Below are 17,017 nucleotides of genomic sequence, written 5' to 3'. Positions count from 1 at the left end.
TTCCTCAAAGCTTTAATAATCTCTTCGTCTTTCTAATCGTCTCTTTAAGTAAAATCTTCACTGAGAGTTGGACTGAACCAAAGTCTGCTGCTGTTTCCACCGAGAGAAACTTATGAAATGTTCACAGCAGCTGAAAGCCTCTGATTCAACCATCCACACTCACTGAACTGTTCAGTCTCCACTCTCTCAGCTAACACCAGAAAGAGCCAATATGCATTCTTAATGATGCACCAGATATTAATATTTAAGCAGTCGGTAGATCTGCAGCTCTGCGGCCAAAAGTTAATAGTCTGAGCTGCTATTTCCACCTGATAGTGTTGCAGAGCCACACCTATCTGCTAAGTGCTGTCTGTCTGCACACAGTATCAGTCTGAAATCTTTCTTCAGTATAAAATAAGTGCTCAGGATGAAGTTTGGTTGGAATAATCTTAGAGAGTAAGACTTTTTCTATACCTGATGGAAAACATGCAGGAGCTTCTTTAGACAGTAAATGTTGTGAACATATTCTCTGTAGATGTCAAGATAACTGTATAGTTGGGTGCCCAAGGGTCTCTTACAGTGAAAATCTATTTGTTTTGCGGTTTGTGCGGTTATAAATTTAGAGATCTAAAATAAAAACTGTTCTGAAGAATGTGACCCAGTTGCCGTCTCACACCGTAATAAACAACAATCGGAGAGCTCAAAAATCTGAGACAAAACTGAGAGAGAAGTTCAACATTTTTGCATCTTTAACAGACACAGATCAGTGCACGTCTGCCACAGGGGGGAATAATCTCCCACATTAGATAAAATCCAAATACATTAAGTCCAATTATACTAGACCAGAAGGTAAAATCTTCTTTCTTTGAGTCTTCATTTAACTTTCACAACCACAATTATAGATTCAACAGCTCCTTAGTTTAGAACACAACTAAAACCAGGGTTTATACAGCCACAGTAAAAATAACCATCTCTGCAGTAGTTTTGGTAGAAAAAGACACACACATTCAGTTCATACGCCCTCATGTGAGGCACAATATGGGAGCTTTAAAGACTCTTTAGCAATCATTCACCCAAAGAATGAAGCAGGTCTGATTTATTGAATAAACCAAAAAATTCCCATTTTCAGCAAGTAGGTTGCTGCTTGGAGTTTGTTTCCAATGTATCCAACTTTAGCTGCTGGTTTCATATATTTAACAAGACTTTCAATGTAAAACTAACAGTCTGAAACAAACTTTTCAGACTCTGATGCACTCAACCCTTTAAAGGACACAACAGGAAGCTGAGACACTGAGTTAAAAGAGAAGGTGTTACTGTAGTTTAGCTGCTGATTACCAAACTCAGCAGCAGCTCCAGCACCTCCAGCTGTGGCACACAGATAACAACTTTGTATCACCTGGTTGCCTCAATTTGCATCAAAATCATGCTTCTTCTTGGAGTCACACATAAACATAAAACCGTACATTCAGTGCTGTCCTTGGGGATATTCTTATCTCTGCTGTACAACATGACTAAATATCCTTAGAAATTCCAGGAAAAGTCCAGAATTTTCCTGTAATTCATCACATTTTTTCAGTATACCAGTAATCCATGCACACGCTGCAAACAAGAATTGCTAACAGCTAATTCAGCATCGTTTAAATGGAACAAACTGAGCCAAAACGTTAACAAACATTGGCAGAAGATGCAGCTCACAGTGAATCAGACTAATAAGTCATGACACACTCTGATCTTGAGCAGCACTTTCTTCACTGGAGCCCTAAAAGTTTGGCTATTAAACCCAGCAGAGAGAGAATCACATGAGGAGATGCTGGGAAGCAATTAAGTCTAAAACCTTCTGAATGAGGCCAGTGGGACTGAAAGATAACGAGACTCTGCTACCAACTCCACAAACACAAGATGTTCGGCTCTCCGCCTTTGATTTGCAGGAAATTACCTTGAAATCAAAAAGCTGAATGTGCAGGTTAAATAAATGGAAACCTTTCAAGCGTGAAGAGCAGGAAGGTTGTGATATTCCAAACTGTACATTTCAAGCAGCAGAGAAACCGATGTAGAAGATTTTGCTGGCGTTAATGAAGCAGCAGCAGGACTGAACTCACCAGGACTCTGTTCTCCATCTTGTCTCCTTTGATCTCCAGCTTGACTCTCTTCCTCAGTGACAGCTTCACCTTCCTGCCCACCGCATCCCTCACGCTCTCTGCACAAAGACGAGGAGAAAAGAGGTGAAACTAGTGGAAAATCTCAGAAGAGAGCATATTAGAAAATGTATTTCTACTCTGCGGGCTTTATCCCATGAAGTCTTTGAATAGAGACAGAACCGTGAGAGAATTTCAACATTCCTGCAGCCTGAGCGGATCAGGGCTCTTCTGCTTCAGAGGGAATAATCTCACAGATCTGCTGAGTAGAAAAATCCTATAGAAGTTCAAATTTAATAGACCAAGAGGAAAAAATCTTCCTTCTTCTGGTTTTTGTTTAACTTTTCCAACATTAAACCCTCTTCTGACGACTTCTTTGTGGCGTTTTCATGTCTGCTAGCTGCGAAACTCTACTATAATTCTGACAGCAAACAGAAGTAGACAGACACACAATAAACAAAATAAACAGAAAGTCTGTTGAGAAGTCCTGCTTAACCAGCTGTGGATCACTTTTAGTCTTATTCCCTATTTGAGCTGCTATCGTCTTTTTCAATTCAAGTCTTTTTTTTTTTTGAGTCAGAGCTATGCAGATGTGAAGCAGGTTGATTGATTCCAATAACTTTAATGTTTTGTGTAACCTTATTTTGTAGGAGAAAAGGATCGGTTCAGAATTCTGTATCAGCAGAAATTAACTATTAAATGAGTCAGATTGGATTGTGAGCAAAGATGGTTCATCAGGAGATTTTATAGACCAAGTAGCTACCCAAATAATGGAAGAATTAATCAGCAGATTAATCTACATGTAATCTCAATCTCAATTCCGTCTTTTCTGATATTTTCTTCTTGAAAAAAAGAGAAAGAAAATACACGCCACACTAAAAATGGTGTCTGCTATTCTAATCCAACACAGTTTTTTATCAAATTCTGTGAAATTTAGGTCTGGCAGCTTACATAAACACACCTGTATGCAGACCTGGTTCTGTAAATTGAAAAGAGCTGCACAAAACTCTTCCAGCTCATCCTGTGCATTAGCATGAACATGGACAGAACGACCAAAAGCTTGTGGACAGAAACCAAAAGCACCCATGTGAGGCGAAAATGGTCAAAGAACATTTCAGCAATATCAGTATTACTGTATGTATATTTTTGATTTAATCATATTTCCAGAAGACCTTTAAAAAAATCTATGAAGGAACCAAAATTCCCAAGTTATAGGAGATGTTGGAAACGCAGAGTGAATGGATAAACATGGACTTTATAAGTGGATGTACACTTGATCTCACACTGTAAATATTCAAACCAGCTAAACATGAGCACCAGAACATCAGCTTCACCGTTAATCAGTAAGTGCAGTTACACTAATCTATAAATGTGCGTATGTTCATAAACATTGGTCTAAATGCTGAATGTGTGTTCTACTTTCCAGATCGATTGTTTCCAGTAAGCCCAGTGTGTCCACAGACAGAGAACTGGGTCATCCTCCATTCACCGACACACGATCCAGTCTCTGTCGCTGCTGCGTCTGAACAAATCCTGGCCCGCAGGCTTCCTCACACCATCATCAGATCAAAGTGAAACTAATAATTAGGCAGTGAGCAGAATGATTCCTTTGCACCCTACAGCTTCCTGAACAGCCTCCACTGATGCGAGCATCACTTCCTGCTGCAGCATCTCTGGTGGGTTTCTGCTCTAAAAGAGTCTTCATGCTCTTCTGCTTCTGGTCTCATGTAGAATAAAGCTCCCGACACGCCCATAAATACCGTTCCTGCCAATTCAGTTCTTCTGCTGATTTATTAACTTGTGACAGGAGCGTATTTTACCGCTCAGCTGAACCATGTTTGAACCGGCAGTGTGCGGTTCAGTCGGGACTCGTGCTGAAGGGAATGAAGGGAATGAGAAAGTTACGGTCTTACAAAAGCCCCGACAAACAACTACAAGCTCGTAAAGTTACTCAGACATTTACTGACCCACAGCCGACACACATTCAGTTCTTAATGGGGTCACACAGAAGGTCATCTGTTTTAAGCTAAAATGTTTATTTAAAGATGAATCACTTATGAAAGGCTCTTGCTATTTAGCCCCAAATTATTATTAATTGGCCAAATTTTAATGTATAATGGATTTTTATTAAACTAAAAGGTTTCTTCTAGCTATGAAAGAGTGATAAAGGATGGTAAGACATTGAGTTACATGCCTTTTTCCATGTTATTTTTGACATCTTTGCTAATAATATCATGTCCAAACTTCATTTGTGATCATTGGAGACACCTTTATGAGCCACCACAGCAATGAAATGTTGGTACACTTGCTTATTGCTAACTTCTATTTGACAACCATCTCCAGGTTCGTTTCATCACTCTGGTCTTCAGTTTCCTCCACAGATACATGTTGGGTTTTAGGTCTGGTCTCGGCCTGAGCTGCCTTAAAATGATTTACTTAAACTGTTTCTCACCACTTTGGCTCCATGTTTCAGATCGCTGTCTTGTTGGAAAGTCCACAACCTGCTGGACAGTCTGACTTGAGACATTTGCTGATCCTTGGATTCCTCCTGACCCTTTACACTACCATTCTTGCAAGTGAATGGGTTCATTTTGTCTTCCCATTACAACCTTTAAGGTATAGTACCTCCGCCAAGGAGGTTATGTGACACCCGGCGTTTGTCTGTCTGTCTGTCTGTTAGCAAGAGAACTCAAAAACGCCTGGCCAGATTCACATGAAATTTTGAGGGGATGTAGACTATGGTAAGAGGAAGAGCCGATTTAATTTTGGTGGCAATCCGGAAAGGATCCTGGATTCTGGATCACTTTAAATTTTTCAGTATGTTTAAGAATGTGGTCCAAAATATGACATAAACATCATAGGTTACTTTGTCGTCCAACAAATTGGAACAAGGTGCCCAGATAGCTCAACTGGTTAAGAAGGTGATTCATAAACAGAACTGTGTCAGAGACGCAGGTTCAATTCCAGCTCATGATTCTTTACTGCATGGGTTTACTGTTTTCCTCTCTATCCTTGGTGGAGGTCTGCACTCTGAGTACTTTTCTAGTTCACAGTGTGGAACTTCTTGTACTTTCTGATCACACTTTCCACTGCAGCCACTGGCACTTCAAAAAACACTTGAAAACATCTTGTGAGGAGCCACAATTTGAAGCTGGATGTGAACCCTATAGTTTTAGTCAGGACTAGAAGCTGACCAGAGAACTGCTGCATCATCATTTCTAATTTACTAAAACACTCTGAACATAGTCTACAATGTTGTATTATATTCAGTAGCTTGTTTATGTTATTTCCAGCCAGAAGAAAGCTATTGATCAGGTAAAAAAAAAAAAAAATCACTGTAAATTGAAGTTTGCATGAGTATGAAAAATTTAGCTTCTTTTTTGTTGTTGTTGTTGTTTTCTGCTTGAAACCAGGGGATAAAAGACTTTTTTTCACAGCAGTCAGTTTGACTTGTTCAAGCAAGATAAATACAAGTACACTGCCAAGACAGTCAGCTCAACACAAGGATCCTTCAACTCACCAAAATACAATGCAGTTGCTTAAAATGCTAGAAATTCCATCTGGGTTTTTCCTGTACTGTTAAAAGCAAAACAAAGTTTTGCAAATCTGCTTTTGTTTCTGTTGTTTTGAGAAAATTCATTCAAACAGAATCACACAGATTAAATTTATCACCATTATCACAACTTTCTGCTCTGAATTCTTCTTCTGTTTGACCATCTTTTCCTGACAGGTTTCTCTCACCAACACAAACTAGCTCTCAGTCAGAAATCAACACACATTCAGCCTTCGGTGAAAGGAAACAAGGCAGAGTTTCCGTTTAGCCTGTTTTGATGCAGCTTTGATCAAGTGTGATGGATAATCAGACTAATTTTTTTTGTCGTGTAACCTTACAGTAAATGTTTCAAAGCAGAAACGATGTAACTATCACAATGAGCACATCGCAACACGCTCTACAACTCAGCAAAGGAAAGAAGATGTTGCCTCTAGATGATCCTGAACGATGCTGAATCACAGGCACCAGTGAACGTTTCCAACAATAGCTGATCTTATCCTCATCCAGACAACAACTCATGACATGTAGGATCACGGCAAACTCAATTTTAGACGTTGTGTGCGCAGAGTCGAGGCAGTGAGTCAACAAAATTCAGCAAAGCTACCGATGAGACGCGAAAGGTTCTGAGAGGAAGGTAGAGTTCTTCATTAAAAATCTTCTAACTGCAGCCAGTGTAGAACATACAGAGTCAGCGAGCTAATCATTCATTTAGAGACAGAGCTGCAACTGACGATTACTTCCACTGTCACTTATTTTTTGATTAGTTGTTTGGTCTATAAAATGTCAGAAAATGGTTAAAAAATGTTGTCTTGTTTTGGTCACAACCAAAAGTTTCAGTTTAATGTCCAGAGGAGCAAAGATATGAGAAAATATTCAGTTTTAAGGAACGAGAATTAGAGAATTTTGACTTTTTTTATACGTGCTATTCTGTTTTCATTAATGCTCTTTAAAAAAAAAAAAAAAACTTGCATCCCTACATCTAAATGTTTTTTTTTGTGAATGCAGTTTGGTCCTTGGGGGTTGTTAGTATTTTACTCATCTATTTTCCTACCTTAGGGTATATTCATTTATACATACACCTTTCTGTACATTATTTTGCAGCATTTTGCCTTCCTATATTCTGTCCAGAGTGTGACTGGTTGTGGAATTACAGCTTCTCCTTGTGTTTCTCAAACAGTTTGCTTGCTGCTCTCCTAAGGCTATATGTTTAAGTTTCCAATGAAACCAAATGACAACCTGAAGCGTTGTGCAGCCATGAGGCAAAAAAACAAACAATAAAATTCTGCGCAGAAAATAGACACCATCATGTTGGACCTCACTAGTGGACCAGCAGTGGATCTGCCACAATAAACCCAAATAAATGCTGCATTTCACATTCCCATCCCAGTCTTTGTGGAGACACTTTATATGTTAAACTTTTCGGACCCGAATGTGCCTAAAATGCTGCAGCGGTGAGCATAAACATGTCGGGTTGAATCAAAAGCTGAAGAATGAAGCTGTTTAACTGTACAAACCCACATCACACCGACCACGGGGGTACACTTTAAACTCTGCTGGTTTCTAAACTGTAATAAGAGCTCAAACAACACAGAAAATAACACACGTTAAGGTGCAACGTTATAAATGACTCAGTGAGGGAACATTTTCCTGTAAGCTTCTTTCTCTTTGTGTCGCTTAGAATAATAAATCCACCCAAACAGCACATTGGCTGCCGGAATGAAGAAGGAGCTTAAAGTGATCCAACATCACACTGAGGTGTCAGAAATTCCCAAACAAAGAGACTGGGAGCTGCAGCCAAACAAACAGGAGTCTGAAGGTTTGTTCACCATCAAGACGAATAAGGATCCCGAGGACAGAAAGTCCAGGATGGAAAATAAAACCTGAGCACACTGTGACCACTCACATCTGAACTATTCACACCACAGGAACATATAGTCTGTAAGATAAATAGCTTCAGGCTTCACTGCAGCTCAGACATGTACAGTCCAGCAGAATGGAAATCTGATTATGGAGCAGAAACACTGGATGTTTGAAAGAGATGTGTTTGGTTATAATGAAATAAAATCATAAAAACACAGCAACACTAGAGCTGCATCTGAGCACAAGAAGTTTGGCTGCTTTAAAGGAACATAATGAACATGATGAATATGTGTGTAATTGGCAGTAGAAACTTGCAGAGCAGCACATGGACAGTGTTGGATCCCGCAGGATTTGGGTTGTTCGGATCTTTTCTTACCCAGGAGCTCTTTGGGAACCTCCGACGCCTCCTCGCTCATTTTAGCTGAAGATAAAAATCCCACACGCCGCTAGAATCCGGTCACCGCATCCAGAAGAAGCAGACCAGAGGAAGATCATGCGGGAAACAGGGAGGGAGAGTCAGGTGGAGCCTCCGCCGGAGCCGTCGCCGGTGCGTTTCTCCCGGTTACATGCTCCTCTCCTGCCGCTCGGTCCGGTCTGTGTCTCCGCGGAGCTCCGGGCTCATCTCTGGCTCTGCAGGTTTCTGGGTTTTAAGCAGGCTGGAAGCTACAGTCTCCTCAGGGTCATGGTGAAGCCGGCGGGTCGCGCAGCGCTCCGGGGATGAAAGAAGCTTCGTTCACGCTCATCAGCTACCGTAAAGCTGTCGGTGCTGCAGCAGCAGCCAATGGAGACTCCGGGGCTCCTCCCCGCTCCGTGATGCGGCAGCCGGGGAGCCGCTGCGCTGCCGGGGCGGAGAGGCAGGAGGGGGCGCGGCGCCGGTGCCAGGCCGTAAGAAGGAGCCGGTTCCTGGACAGCAGGGACCCCTAGCGGCCCTCCGGGTTCCGGTCACACCGTGGAAGTAACCTGCATGGGGTTAATGATTCATATCACAGGAAATTTTGGATTTACACGGAATTATGTTCCCTTCAATAAGTTGTTTCTCCCTGAAAATTACCTTAAAAAATGACAAGACACTGCGAGACATTGTGTGACATTTTTATAGTTTTTTGTTGTTTTTTTTACATTTTGCAATAATTCAACGTGCAAAATTATTTCTACCTCTTGAAATTATTTTAATAGATTTATAGAGGAAGAAAGCAGCTTGTGTACTTTTAACTTAAACTTTATTTATATATAACCTGGGAATTGTACATGCTCCAGCAGAACTGAGGCATGAAACAAGCAGGAAATTAAATATAAAAGCAAAAAAAAAATACAGATATAATAAAGACTTGACCACCTATCACATGTACAAATGTAACAGGGTGAATATAAGTATGGATTTATATTTATACAGATTCAATAAGGGTTAGTAATTGCACTGAAAATGTTATCAAGAGAAGGTAGAAGAGATTTTGCTGTTGATTCTATTCCAATTGTTCCTGGTAATTTCCATGTTCTACAGTATTCTAATACACTATGGATAAAAAAAAAGTCAAGTCCAAGTGTTTTAAGTGCCAATGACCACAGTCTCCAGTCTGACACAGGAAATTTTAGCTGGACAAAGAAGTAAGCTTTTGGTCATTAATTCTGTGGTTGAATTAGATTTTTTTAAAAATGGAGTTGTTTGGACAGAAAGCTGTGGCTTTAATTTGGCAAATGAAAGGAGAACCCCTTAAGCAATAAAAGTAGTGAGAATGTAATGCTTTTCAGCCAGTGTACCCAAAAAAGAACCTTGTCAAAGTTCCTGTGAATGAAAAAAAGACATCATTAATGGAGCTGGTTCACCATGGTAACAGTATCCTAAATAAGAAGCGGAGCCTCTGTGTTAATCCTCTGGAGCTGGAAATAAAATGTGACAAATTCACATTTTTCTATTAAAAAAAACACAACAGCAACAGAGACAGAGTCTGAGGGAAGGAATCAGTCTGTAAAATATGATCCAGCAGCCAGATACTGAGCCATCTTCACTTTTGGGATTAAACGTACAGTTAGTGCTGCCTCAGGAGACCCCAGTTCCTCAGTTTTGCAGCTACAGGATCAAACTGCTGACTTCCCATGATGAACCTCTCCTCTCCTCTACTTCCATACTTTCAAATACCACCACTGCACATCACTGATCTTTTAGTCTTTTTTGTCCTCTCTGTAGGTTTCGCTGACTCCTCGCCAACCTTCCTCTTCTTATTGCTCTCTTATCTGCTGTTTGTCGGGGTTTTCCTGTAAAAAAGGAGTTCTTCTTCCCAGCATTAACAAAGAACTTACTGAGAAGGATTCAGTTGGTTTGTTGGGTTTTTCTTTATAATGTAATATCATAACATCTTGCTCACACCATGTGGCCTGAGGTGACTTTTTTTTGTGTGTATCAATAAAAGCTGAATTGATTTGACATCATTACATTTCTGCTGAATTCCCTTAAAAGAGTGATGAAATGCTGGAATCTGACTGTGTGTTTAAATATTCAGATATTCAACTGCAGATGACCATAAGATAGAGGAAGTGAAACTCGCTCCCCAGATGCTTGCAGGAGTCAAAATCACCACATTAACTGACCCAGAGTCAGCTGGGGACAATTCTCTTTCTGGGAAACTCAGAGTTTCCCTCAGCTTGGGTTTTTAAGAGCTTTAATAAGCCCACTTTCTGGAATAAACTCTGTCAGAGGAGATTCTTCTTGGTCAAACCTGAGATGATTCAGGCCTTTTCCCAGCAACGGCCATGTCCTGTAAGTTTAGCTTTGTCTTTATTTGAACTGACCCACATTCATGCTCTCATTTGATCTTATATTGTGTTTTCTTTCTCTGGATTGCCCTCAAGAAAAGTACTAACCTCCTTCAGAATCTCTTTCACCTACATGTTGAGTTTTAGCAGAGTGACACCGTGTGGCGATCATTGTGAATCACAAATTAAACTCAAAACCATTAAAAACGCTTTGAATAACATGCTCCTCACCATGAAAGGGAAAATCTTTCAGTTTGATATCCTGCAATTTTCCATTTCCGTATTTGTCTAATTCTCATTTTTGTGTAAAGAACAAGTCTGTGTTTATATCTTTAAAAAAAAACGTGAGAGTGATGCTGAAACGTTTGCATATTTTCATCTTTATTTGGAAAGATTCCTCCACTTTTGAAGTACAGTCCAACATACACCAAACACAAGTATGGCAGTACCATTAGGCAATATAATTTAACATAATTTAACATCTAGTTCATCACAACTTTAGTTTCGTATAAAAATTTATTTACACATTTTGTCAGTAGCTGTCACTCACTATCGGTAATGTCGCTCATGTGTCACTGCCTCTGAGCAGGACATGTAAACAAATTTTGTAAACATTATTTCTATAAAACATTTCAATATACTCTAAATAAACGGACAAATGATGCTAGAAGATGCTGCTGTAACACATTATAAATCCAAAAAGAGGTATTTGTCATACTAGCATATGTGCTGCGGACTCTTTAGTCTTTCAAAGTGCATCTTAAACTACAAATAAAGTACAGTTTGGACTCTGCTGCTTGATCTCACTCAACCTCGTCTGCAGTTTATCCGCCATGGAGCCGAGCTGGGAATACTTCAGCATCTGAGGCAGCTTCCTCAGCTCCTCCTCTGGAGCCTTGGACAGCCAGACTTTAATCTGATCCAGCAGAGGACCTCTCTGTTTGGTCGTGTCCTGGATGAACATCTCCTCCACTGACCTTGAGATGTGCCTGTTGTAGAGGAAGGATTAAGGTTTAATTTGAGTGGATGGAACGCTGAAAAGAGGCAGGAAAAGGAAGGAAGGGTAGAGTTTGCATACCTGGCAACAAATTTCTTCATTTTTCCTACACGCATTTTGTGCAATGTAAAGAATCCTGAGAGGAAAGTCCTGAAGGTCTCACCTGAGAAACAAAGTGTGACAGTTAAACTCTCATGAAACCTAAAACAGAGTATTGATCTGTTAAAATCATTGCTCACAGGACTCACCTCCATTTGCAAGATCCTCACAGGTGCCACACAGGGTGTCCTGGTCTGCTGATCCACTGAGGAGCTCAATCTTTTCATTTGCACATTCCTGATGTTTGATGCATGAATCCAGCGCAGAGAGCGAGTTGGAAAAATAACCATCAGAACACCTCGTACAAACAGTGTCCGTCTGCCACGTACCTAAGAGAGGAGAACAAAGCATTCTGAGTTACTGCAATGTTAAAAAAGGGGGCAAACTGACAGTAAGGGTGCCAAAAAAATCTATAAAACAACAGTGGAATATAATAATGGTCAAAAACTAAGCTAAAAAAGAAGAATTTAAGAAATAGAAAATGCCAACAAATATCTGTAAAATCATTACATTTCTTTTTACTGATTCAAATACAGTAAAAATGTCACATATTGTACAATTTTTGTAAAAATACAGATTTTTTATGTGGACATTATGCACAACTTTATTTTTATTTTATTTCACTAAATTAATACATTTGTTTACAGCAACATGCAACTTAATATATTTTTTGTGATTTAATAGATATTACTTGTAATTTTACAAAAAAGGAAAAAACACAGCACAAAAACTATTTGCAATATTTATTATTTTAGTCCTTAAAAATACCTACATTTCTTTAAAATAACAGCATATATCTGTACAAATATCGATTTATGTCTGATTCAAATACATTAAAACTGTCATTTTCCAATAACTCCAATAATAAAATTACACAGGAACTAATTTATTTTTGGAGAAACACTCATTTTTGATGTGAAAATGATGTAAAGTTTTGTATTGTTTTTGAAAAAAATACACAGCATGTATTATCTGCAATTTAAGAAAAATATATCAAATAATTTTTTTTAAATTATTTGCCATTCATTGGTCGTTAGTGTGCATCATTTTAGTTCAAATAACAGTAAATATTTGTAAAATAATGTTGTTGTTGTCTCTTTTTTGCTGATTCAAATCTATTTTAAATGTGCCATTTTACTTTTAAATTTTGTAAAAGGGCAAATGATTTTTTGTAAAAAAAAAAAAAAAAAAAAAAAAAAAAGATATTTGTGTGGAACGTTTCAGTCTGTTTTTGTTAATCTTAATTTCAAATAACTAATTTATTCTGTAATAATACTATTATCTGTAAATCAACATAACAGGAACATTCTGTAAAATAACTACAAACTGTTTCTAAAAATTCGTTTAAACCTGTTGAACATTTTTTTTCAGTATTCCACTGATTGCTCTGCATCTGATGGACTTTTATTCTGAAAAACAGTTACTGCTAAAGACACACGGAGGGTCTAAAGGTGAGTTTATAAAGGTTTCTACAGTATGATTCATCTTTGGTTCACTGATGAGTAAAGACGCACAGGTTCCACTAAATCCACATCTAGAACAAACAGGACACTTCCGTCCCTCTTCTGGACCGCCTACCTTTGGTTAGAACACCGTGTCCGGGGCCGCACTCTGTGTGTGGGATGCAGAAGTCGTCCAGCCCGTAAAAGCCCTTCTGGCATCGGCACACTCGGTTGGTGGTCGCGGAACACTCGGTCTCCACCTCCTGGTTTCCGTTGCAGAAGTTGTTGCAGTACAGACACCTGGGCAGGTAGTTCCACAGCGCCGTGAAGTAGTCCTGCCTGCACGGCGCGCACTGCGTGGGCGTGCTGGCGGTGCAGTGCGCGGACATGTGGGTCCCCGGTGGACACTTGTTGCAAGTGAGCGTTTCCCCGGTAACAGGGTCCCGGTGCGGGTAGGTGGGAACCGGTTCGTCTGCCGATGCAGCGCGGAGGCCGGAGAGCAGCAGCAGTAGAGCGGGGAGGAGAAGCTGCAGAGAGGAGCAGGAACACTGCTGAGTACTGGGAGTTTTACTACTATTATTACTACAAGTACTACTACAGAACAAGAAGTGAAAATATCGTATGACTAATTACAGCAGCCTGGAGTGAAATACAGCAGCTCTGTGGAAGTGAGTCACTGATCTGGGAAACTAAAACTAAACAGAACCTGGTAGGAAGATGAGCAGGTTGGAATTTAGAGGAATTTAGCAGCAAATTTCTTGGTTTCACGAAGCCTCAGACTGAGTTTCTGCTGCTATATTTAATGCGAATTAGGCAAAAAGTGTCTGTGTTTTTATATTTTCTTGGACATTGCCTGGATCTTGATTTAAATAATCAGAAGATATCCAGAAGAATTTGTTTCAGAATTGATGCCATCACTGTTAATAAGCTGTTTTTTCTTCTAAAAATCTGTTCCTTTCAACTGCATTTTGATGCTCAGGGAGAGAGAAAAATCTGTTTTATTAGACAGCTTTTGACTCCTTGGAGTACTAACACCACCACCAATAATAATAATAATAATAACTTCCAAAATGACTGAAACCCAAATAAATCTGTAGTAGAGTCTCATGACTGTTGCACCAAACAGCAGATGCACCTGTTCTGTCTAAAAAATAAAGGTGATGCATCAGTTATAAGATGAACTGAATCAGCAATAGAAGTTTTAGATCATTTTCCATTTGATAAACAGTTAAACATTTTTAATGCATTTACACAATTTCTTCAATTGTTTTTATTTTGTAAGATTCATTCTCTACTGATTTACAGCTTAGCTGTTTAAGAATTTACATAAAAATGTTTTCAAAAAGTCAATATCTTATAATAATAATAATTTTACCAATGTCCATATTATTTAGTATTATTTCATTACAGATTTCATCACACACATACAAAACACACAGAACAGAACTCACCATGTTCATGATGCTGTCACATCCGTCAAGGAGATGTAATCTCTAATGACAGCAGGGTGGTGCTTATATTACTACTGCCTCTGTGTGGGCGTCACGAATTTATAGAAGCTGAAGTTGAAGTACTTCCCCTGCAGAAGTGTAGGATCAGGGTTACGTGTGAGTAAGCAACAGAGCAAACATTATTTGGATAGTTTCTTATCAGGTACACTGATGCTAAATCTGTTTTTGGTTCCCTCTGTGAGCTCATCAGATTTAACACCCACATGTTCTGGAAATCTCTAATATGAAACTATACAACACATACGCTACTTCCTGTGTTAGCGCCTCCCCACGATTCCCGTCCTGCTGTCAGGTAGAGAATAGGAGACACAGCATCATCAGTCTGGTGATAATTTTGGTTAATTCTGAGATTCCATACAATTAATAATAAATGGTTGAGCTTGAGGATATTGGGTCATAAAGAAATTTCCACAGATGCTGTCACTCTCTGAATTATGTGAGATCCACAGTCATCTCAACAATGCTTTCCTTACACTTAAAAAAAATTTAGATTAATTTACAATTAAACATAAAATTTATATTTATCGAAAATGTTATAGTAACACAATACAAATCACGTCACGTCAGAGGTTTTGAAATGCTAAAATTATAAAACGTTTTAAGGAAATACCTGTTTTTGCACAACTTTGAAAAAGTCCTAATACTGAAGTTTCCAGTAAAGCGTCACTTGCATGCGTAAACGTGTCATCGTCATGTTAAGATGAGTGAGATATGGCGGAGCAAATTATGGTTTTTGATAATTTTCCGCGAGTTGGCTGTTGAAACTGTGAAAAATACGTATTGAAAAGTCATCTTTACCCTTTTAAGACTCAGAAAGTGAGTCACTGGATGGTGTGTGCAGTACTAAACTGCTGATTTAGTAAAAAGACTTGGTTTTTAACACGCTGAGTCAGATGAGTATCTACGTATCTGATTTTTTTCCATTTCCTCAGAATATGAGACCACTAGAACCGCCATACGCTCATTCTAAAGCCTTCACTCTACTTCATGGGTCACTTTGACCACTCTGAACACGTTTATTGTCCCTTTTACTTTCATTTTATGCCATTTTCTCATAATCTCTGACAGAATGTAATGGTTGTGGTGTACTGAGTTCTCCAGAAAGCAATTTGATGCTCAGAAAGCTGAATAAGAATTTAAGCACACGTGATTTCACAATTACAGTGTCTATGAAATGGGTTCATGCCCTTGGAAATTTCCTCTTTCATTGATTTCTTAACACTGAATCATCCATCCATCCATTCTCTATACACCACTTTATCCTCAGTAAGGTCAGCTGACTCAGGCGAGGGCAGGGGACACCCTGGACAGGTCACCAGTCTATCACAGGGCTACATATACAGACAAACAATCACACTCACATTCACACCTACGGGCAATTTAGAATAACCAATTAACCTCAGCATATTTTTGGACTGTGGGAGGAAGCCGAAGTGCCCTGGAGAAAACCCATGCATGCACAGGGAGAACATGCAAACTCCATGCAGAAAGATCTTAGGCCCACCCCAGGATTTGAACTGGGGATCTTCTTGCTGCAAGGTGAAAGTGCCAACCACTACCCCACTGTGCAGCCCCCATTGAGTCATGGTCAGATTAATTAAAGTGATACTGTTGAACAGCTCTTTTCATGTCCAGACACTAGTTCTCAGTTGGAGTGAGTCTGGACTCTGACTCGGCCTCCAGAACATTCACCTTGTTGTCTTTGAACCGTTTCTGTGGAGCTTTGGCTGTTTGCTTCAGCGTATTGTCTTGATGGAAAACAAATCTCCAAGTCTCACTTCTCTTCAAACTGCATCAGGTTGTCCTCTAGGATTTCTCTAGACTTTGCTGCATTCATTTTCCCCTCCACCTTTACAAGCCTTCCAGGACCTGCTGCTGAGAAGCATCCCCACACCATGATGCCGTCACTACCATGCTTCAGGGTATGGAGGGTGTGTGTGTGTGTGTGATGAAATGCAGTGCTTGGTGTTGATTTCTGGTGAACTCTAGTCCAGATTTCATATGAGCCTTTTTTTTCAGCAGTGTCTTTCTCTTTGTCTCCCATAAAGCTTTGACTGATGAAGAACAGACAACAGTGGCGTATGGACGGCTGCTCAGCTGCTCTCAGATGATCCATCAACAGCTGTGGGACTTCTAGCACAAACTGGATGCACCTGAGTTCAATTAGGTGAGTCACTTTAAAAGAGGTGGATACTTTTAGAATCACTTATTAACGTTTGACAAAAAAAAAAAGAATTGACATTACTTTATAGAAAAACATTCTGACATTGACAAGAAAACATTTTTGTTGGTAAATTCTTGTCAAAAAAGCCAAGCTGAACTGACCATGATTCATGTTCAAATGCAATAAAAGGTGAAAATTTCCAAGGTCGGGGTTTATAGACACTATCAAATGAAATGTATTTCTAGCATCAAATATCCAAAACTGTTCTGAGCTGGCATCAATTACTTTGTACATATACACTTTTATTATTACTTCAAAAGTGTTTTTGAGCATGTGAGTTTAGCTTTGACCTTCCGTAGCAAGACAGTGTTATTCCAAACTGTAGTTGTGGGTTCTACAAGATTTACTGTGTGGTGTTTTCTAAGGTTCTGTTCCTGCAGTGTTGGTACATGATAGCTAATAAACAAACAGAGTGTAGCCTGTATCTATGTATGATGAGTCAAAATCAAGTCAAAATTAATTTAAA

General features: G+C 39.4%; 2 protein-coding genes across 6 annotated transcripts in view; both read right to left on the bottom strand.

Annotated features, from left to right (window-relative positions):
- The window catches only part of LOC110964688 (F-actin-uncapping protein LRRC16A), a 94,858-nt gene extending 86,495 nt beyond the window's left edge, over window positions 1-8,363 (bottom strand). For all 5 annotated transcript variants that reach the window (XM_022213482.2, XM_022213483.2, XM_022213485.2 and 2 more), the window contains exons 1-2: window positions 7,904-8,363; window positions 2,079-2,176 (exon numbers count right to left, since the gene is read on the bottom strand). In XM_022213482.2, coding sequence (XP_022069174.2) covers window positions 2,079-2,176; window positions 7,904-7,943 — 138 coding nt within the window. In that variant the 5' untranslated portion in view covers window positions 7,944-8,363. The remainder of the gene's footprint in view (window positions 1-2,078; window positions 2,177-7,903) is intronic.
- A 2,275-nt stretch (window positions 8,364-10,638) lies between these two features.
- LOC110964690 (tumor necrosis factor receptor superfamily member 6B-like) lies at window positions 10,639-14,386 on the bottom strand. The gene is made up of 5 exons (XM_022213487.2): window positions 14,268-14,386; window positions 12,953-13,343; window positions 11,524-11,703; window positions 11,357-11,438; window positions 10,639-11,267 (listed from the first exon to the last, which is right to left on the bottom strand). Exons 1-5 carry the CDS (start codon window positions 14,274-14,276, stop codon window positions 11,039-11,041), a joined length of 891 nt encoding a protein of 296 aa, XP_022069179.2. The 5' UTR covers window positions 14,277-14,386; the 3' UTR covers window positions 10,639-11,038.
- Window positions 14,387-17,017: the final 2,631 nt, after the last annotated feature.

The sequence above is a fragment of the Acanthochromis polyacanthus genome, chromosome 12 (genome assembly GCF_021347895.1).
Source record: "Acanthochromis polyacanthus isolate Apoly-LR-REF ecotype Palm Island chromosome 12, KAUST_Apoly_ChrSc, whole genome shotgun sequence".
In the NCBI taxonomy this organism is placed as follows: Eukaryota; Metazoa; Chordata; class Actinopteri; family Pomacentridae; genus Acanthochromis; species Acanthochromis polyacanthus.
This window is presented reverse-complemented; position numbering and strand designations above follow the sequence as displayed.

Coding starts and splice junctions, on each gene's coding strand:
- LOC110964690 (XM_022213487.2), bottom strand. Junction 11,704..12,952: donor ACACGGTGTTCTAACCAAAG/GTAGGCGGTCCA, acceptor CTCCTCTCTTAG/GTACGTGGCAGACGGACACT. Junction 11,439..11,523: donor TGAGGATCTTGCAAATGGAG/GTGAGTCCTGTG, acceptor TTTGTTTCTCAG/GTGAGACCTTCAGGACTTTC.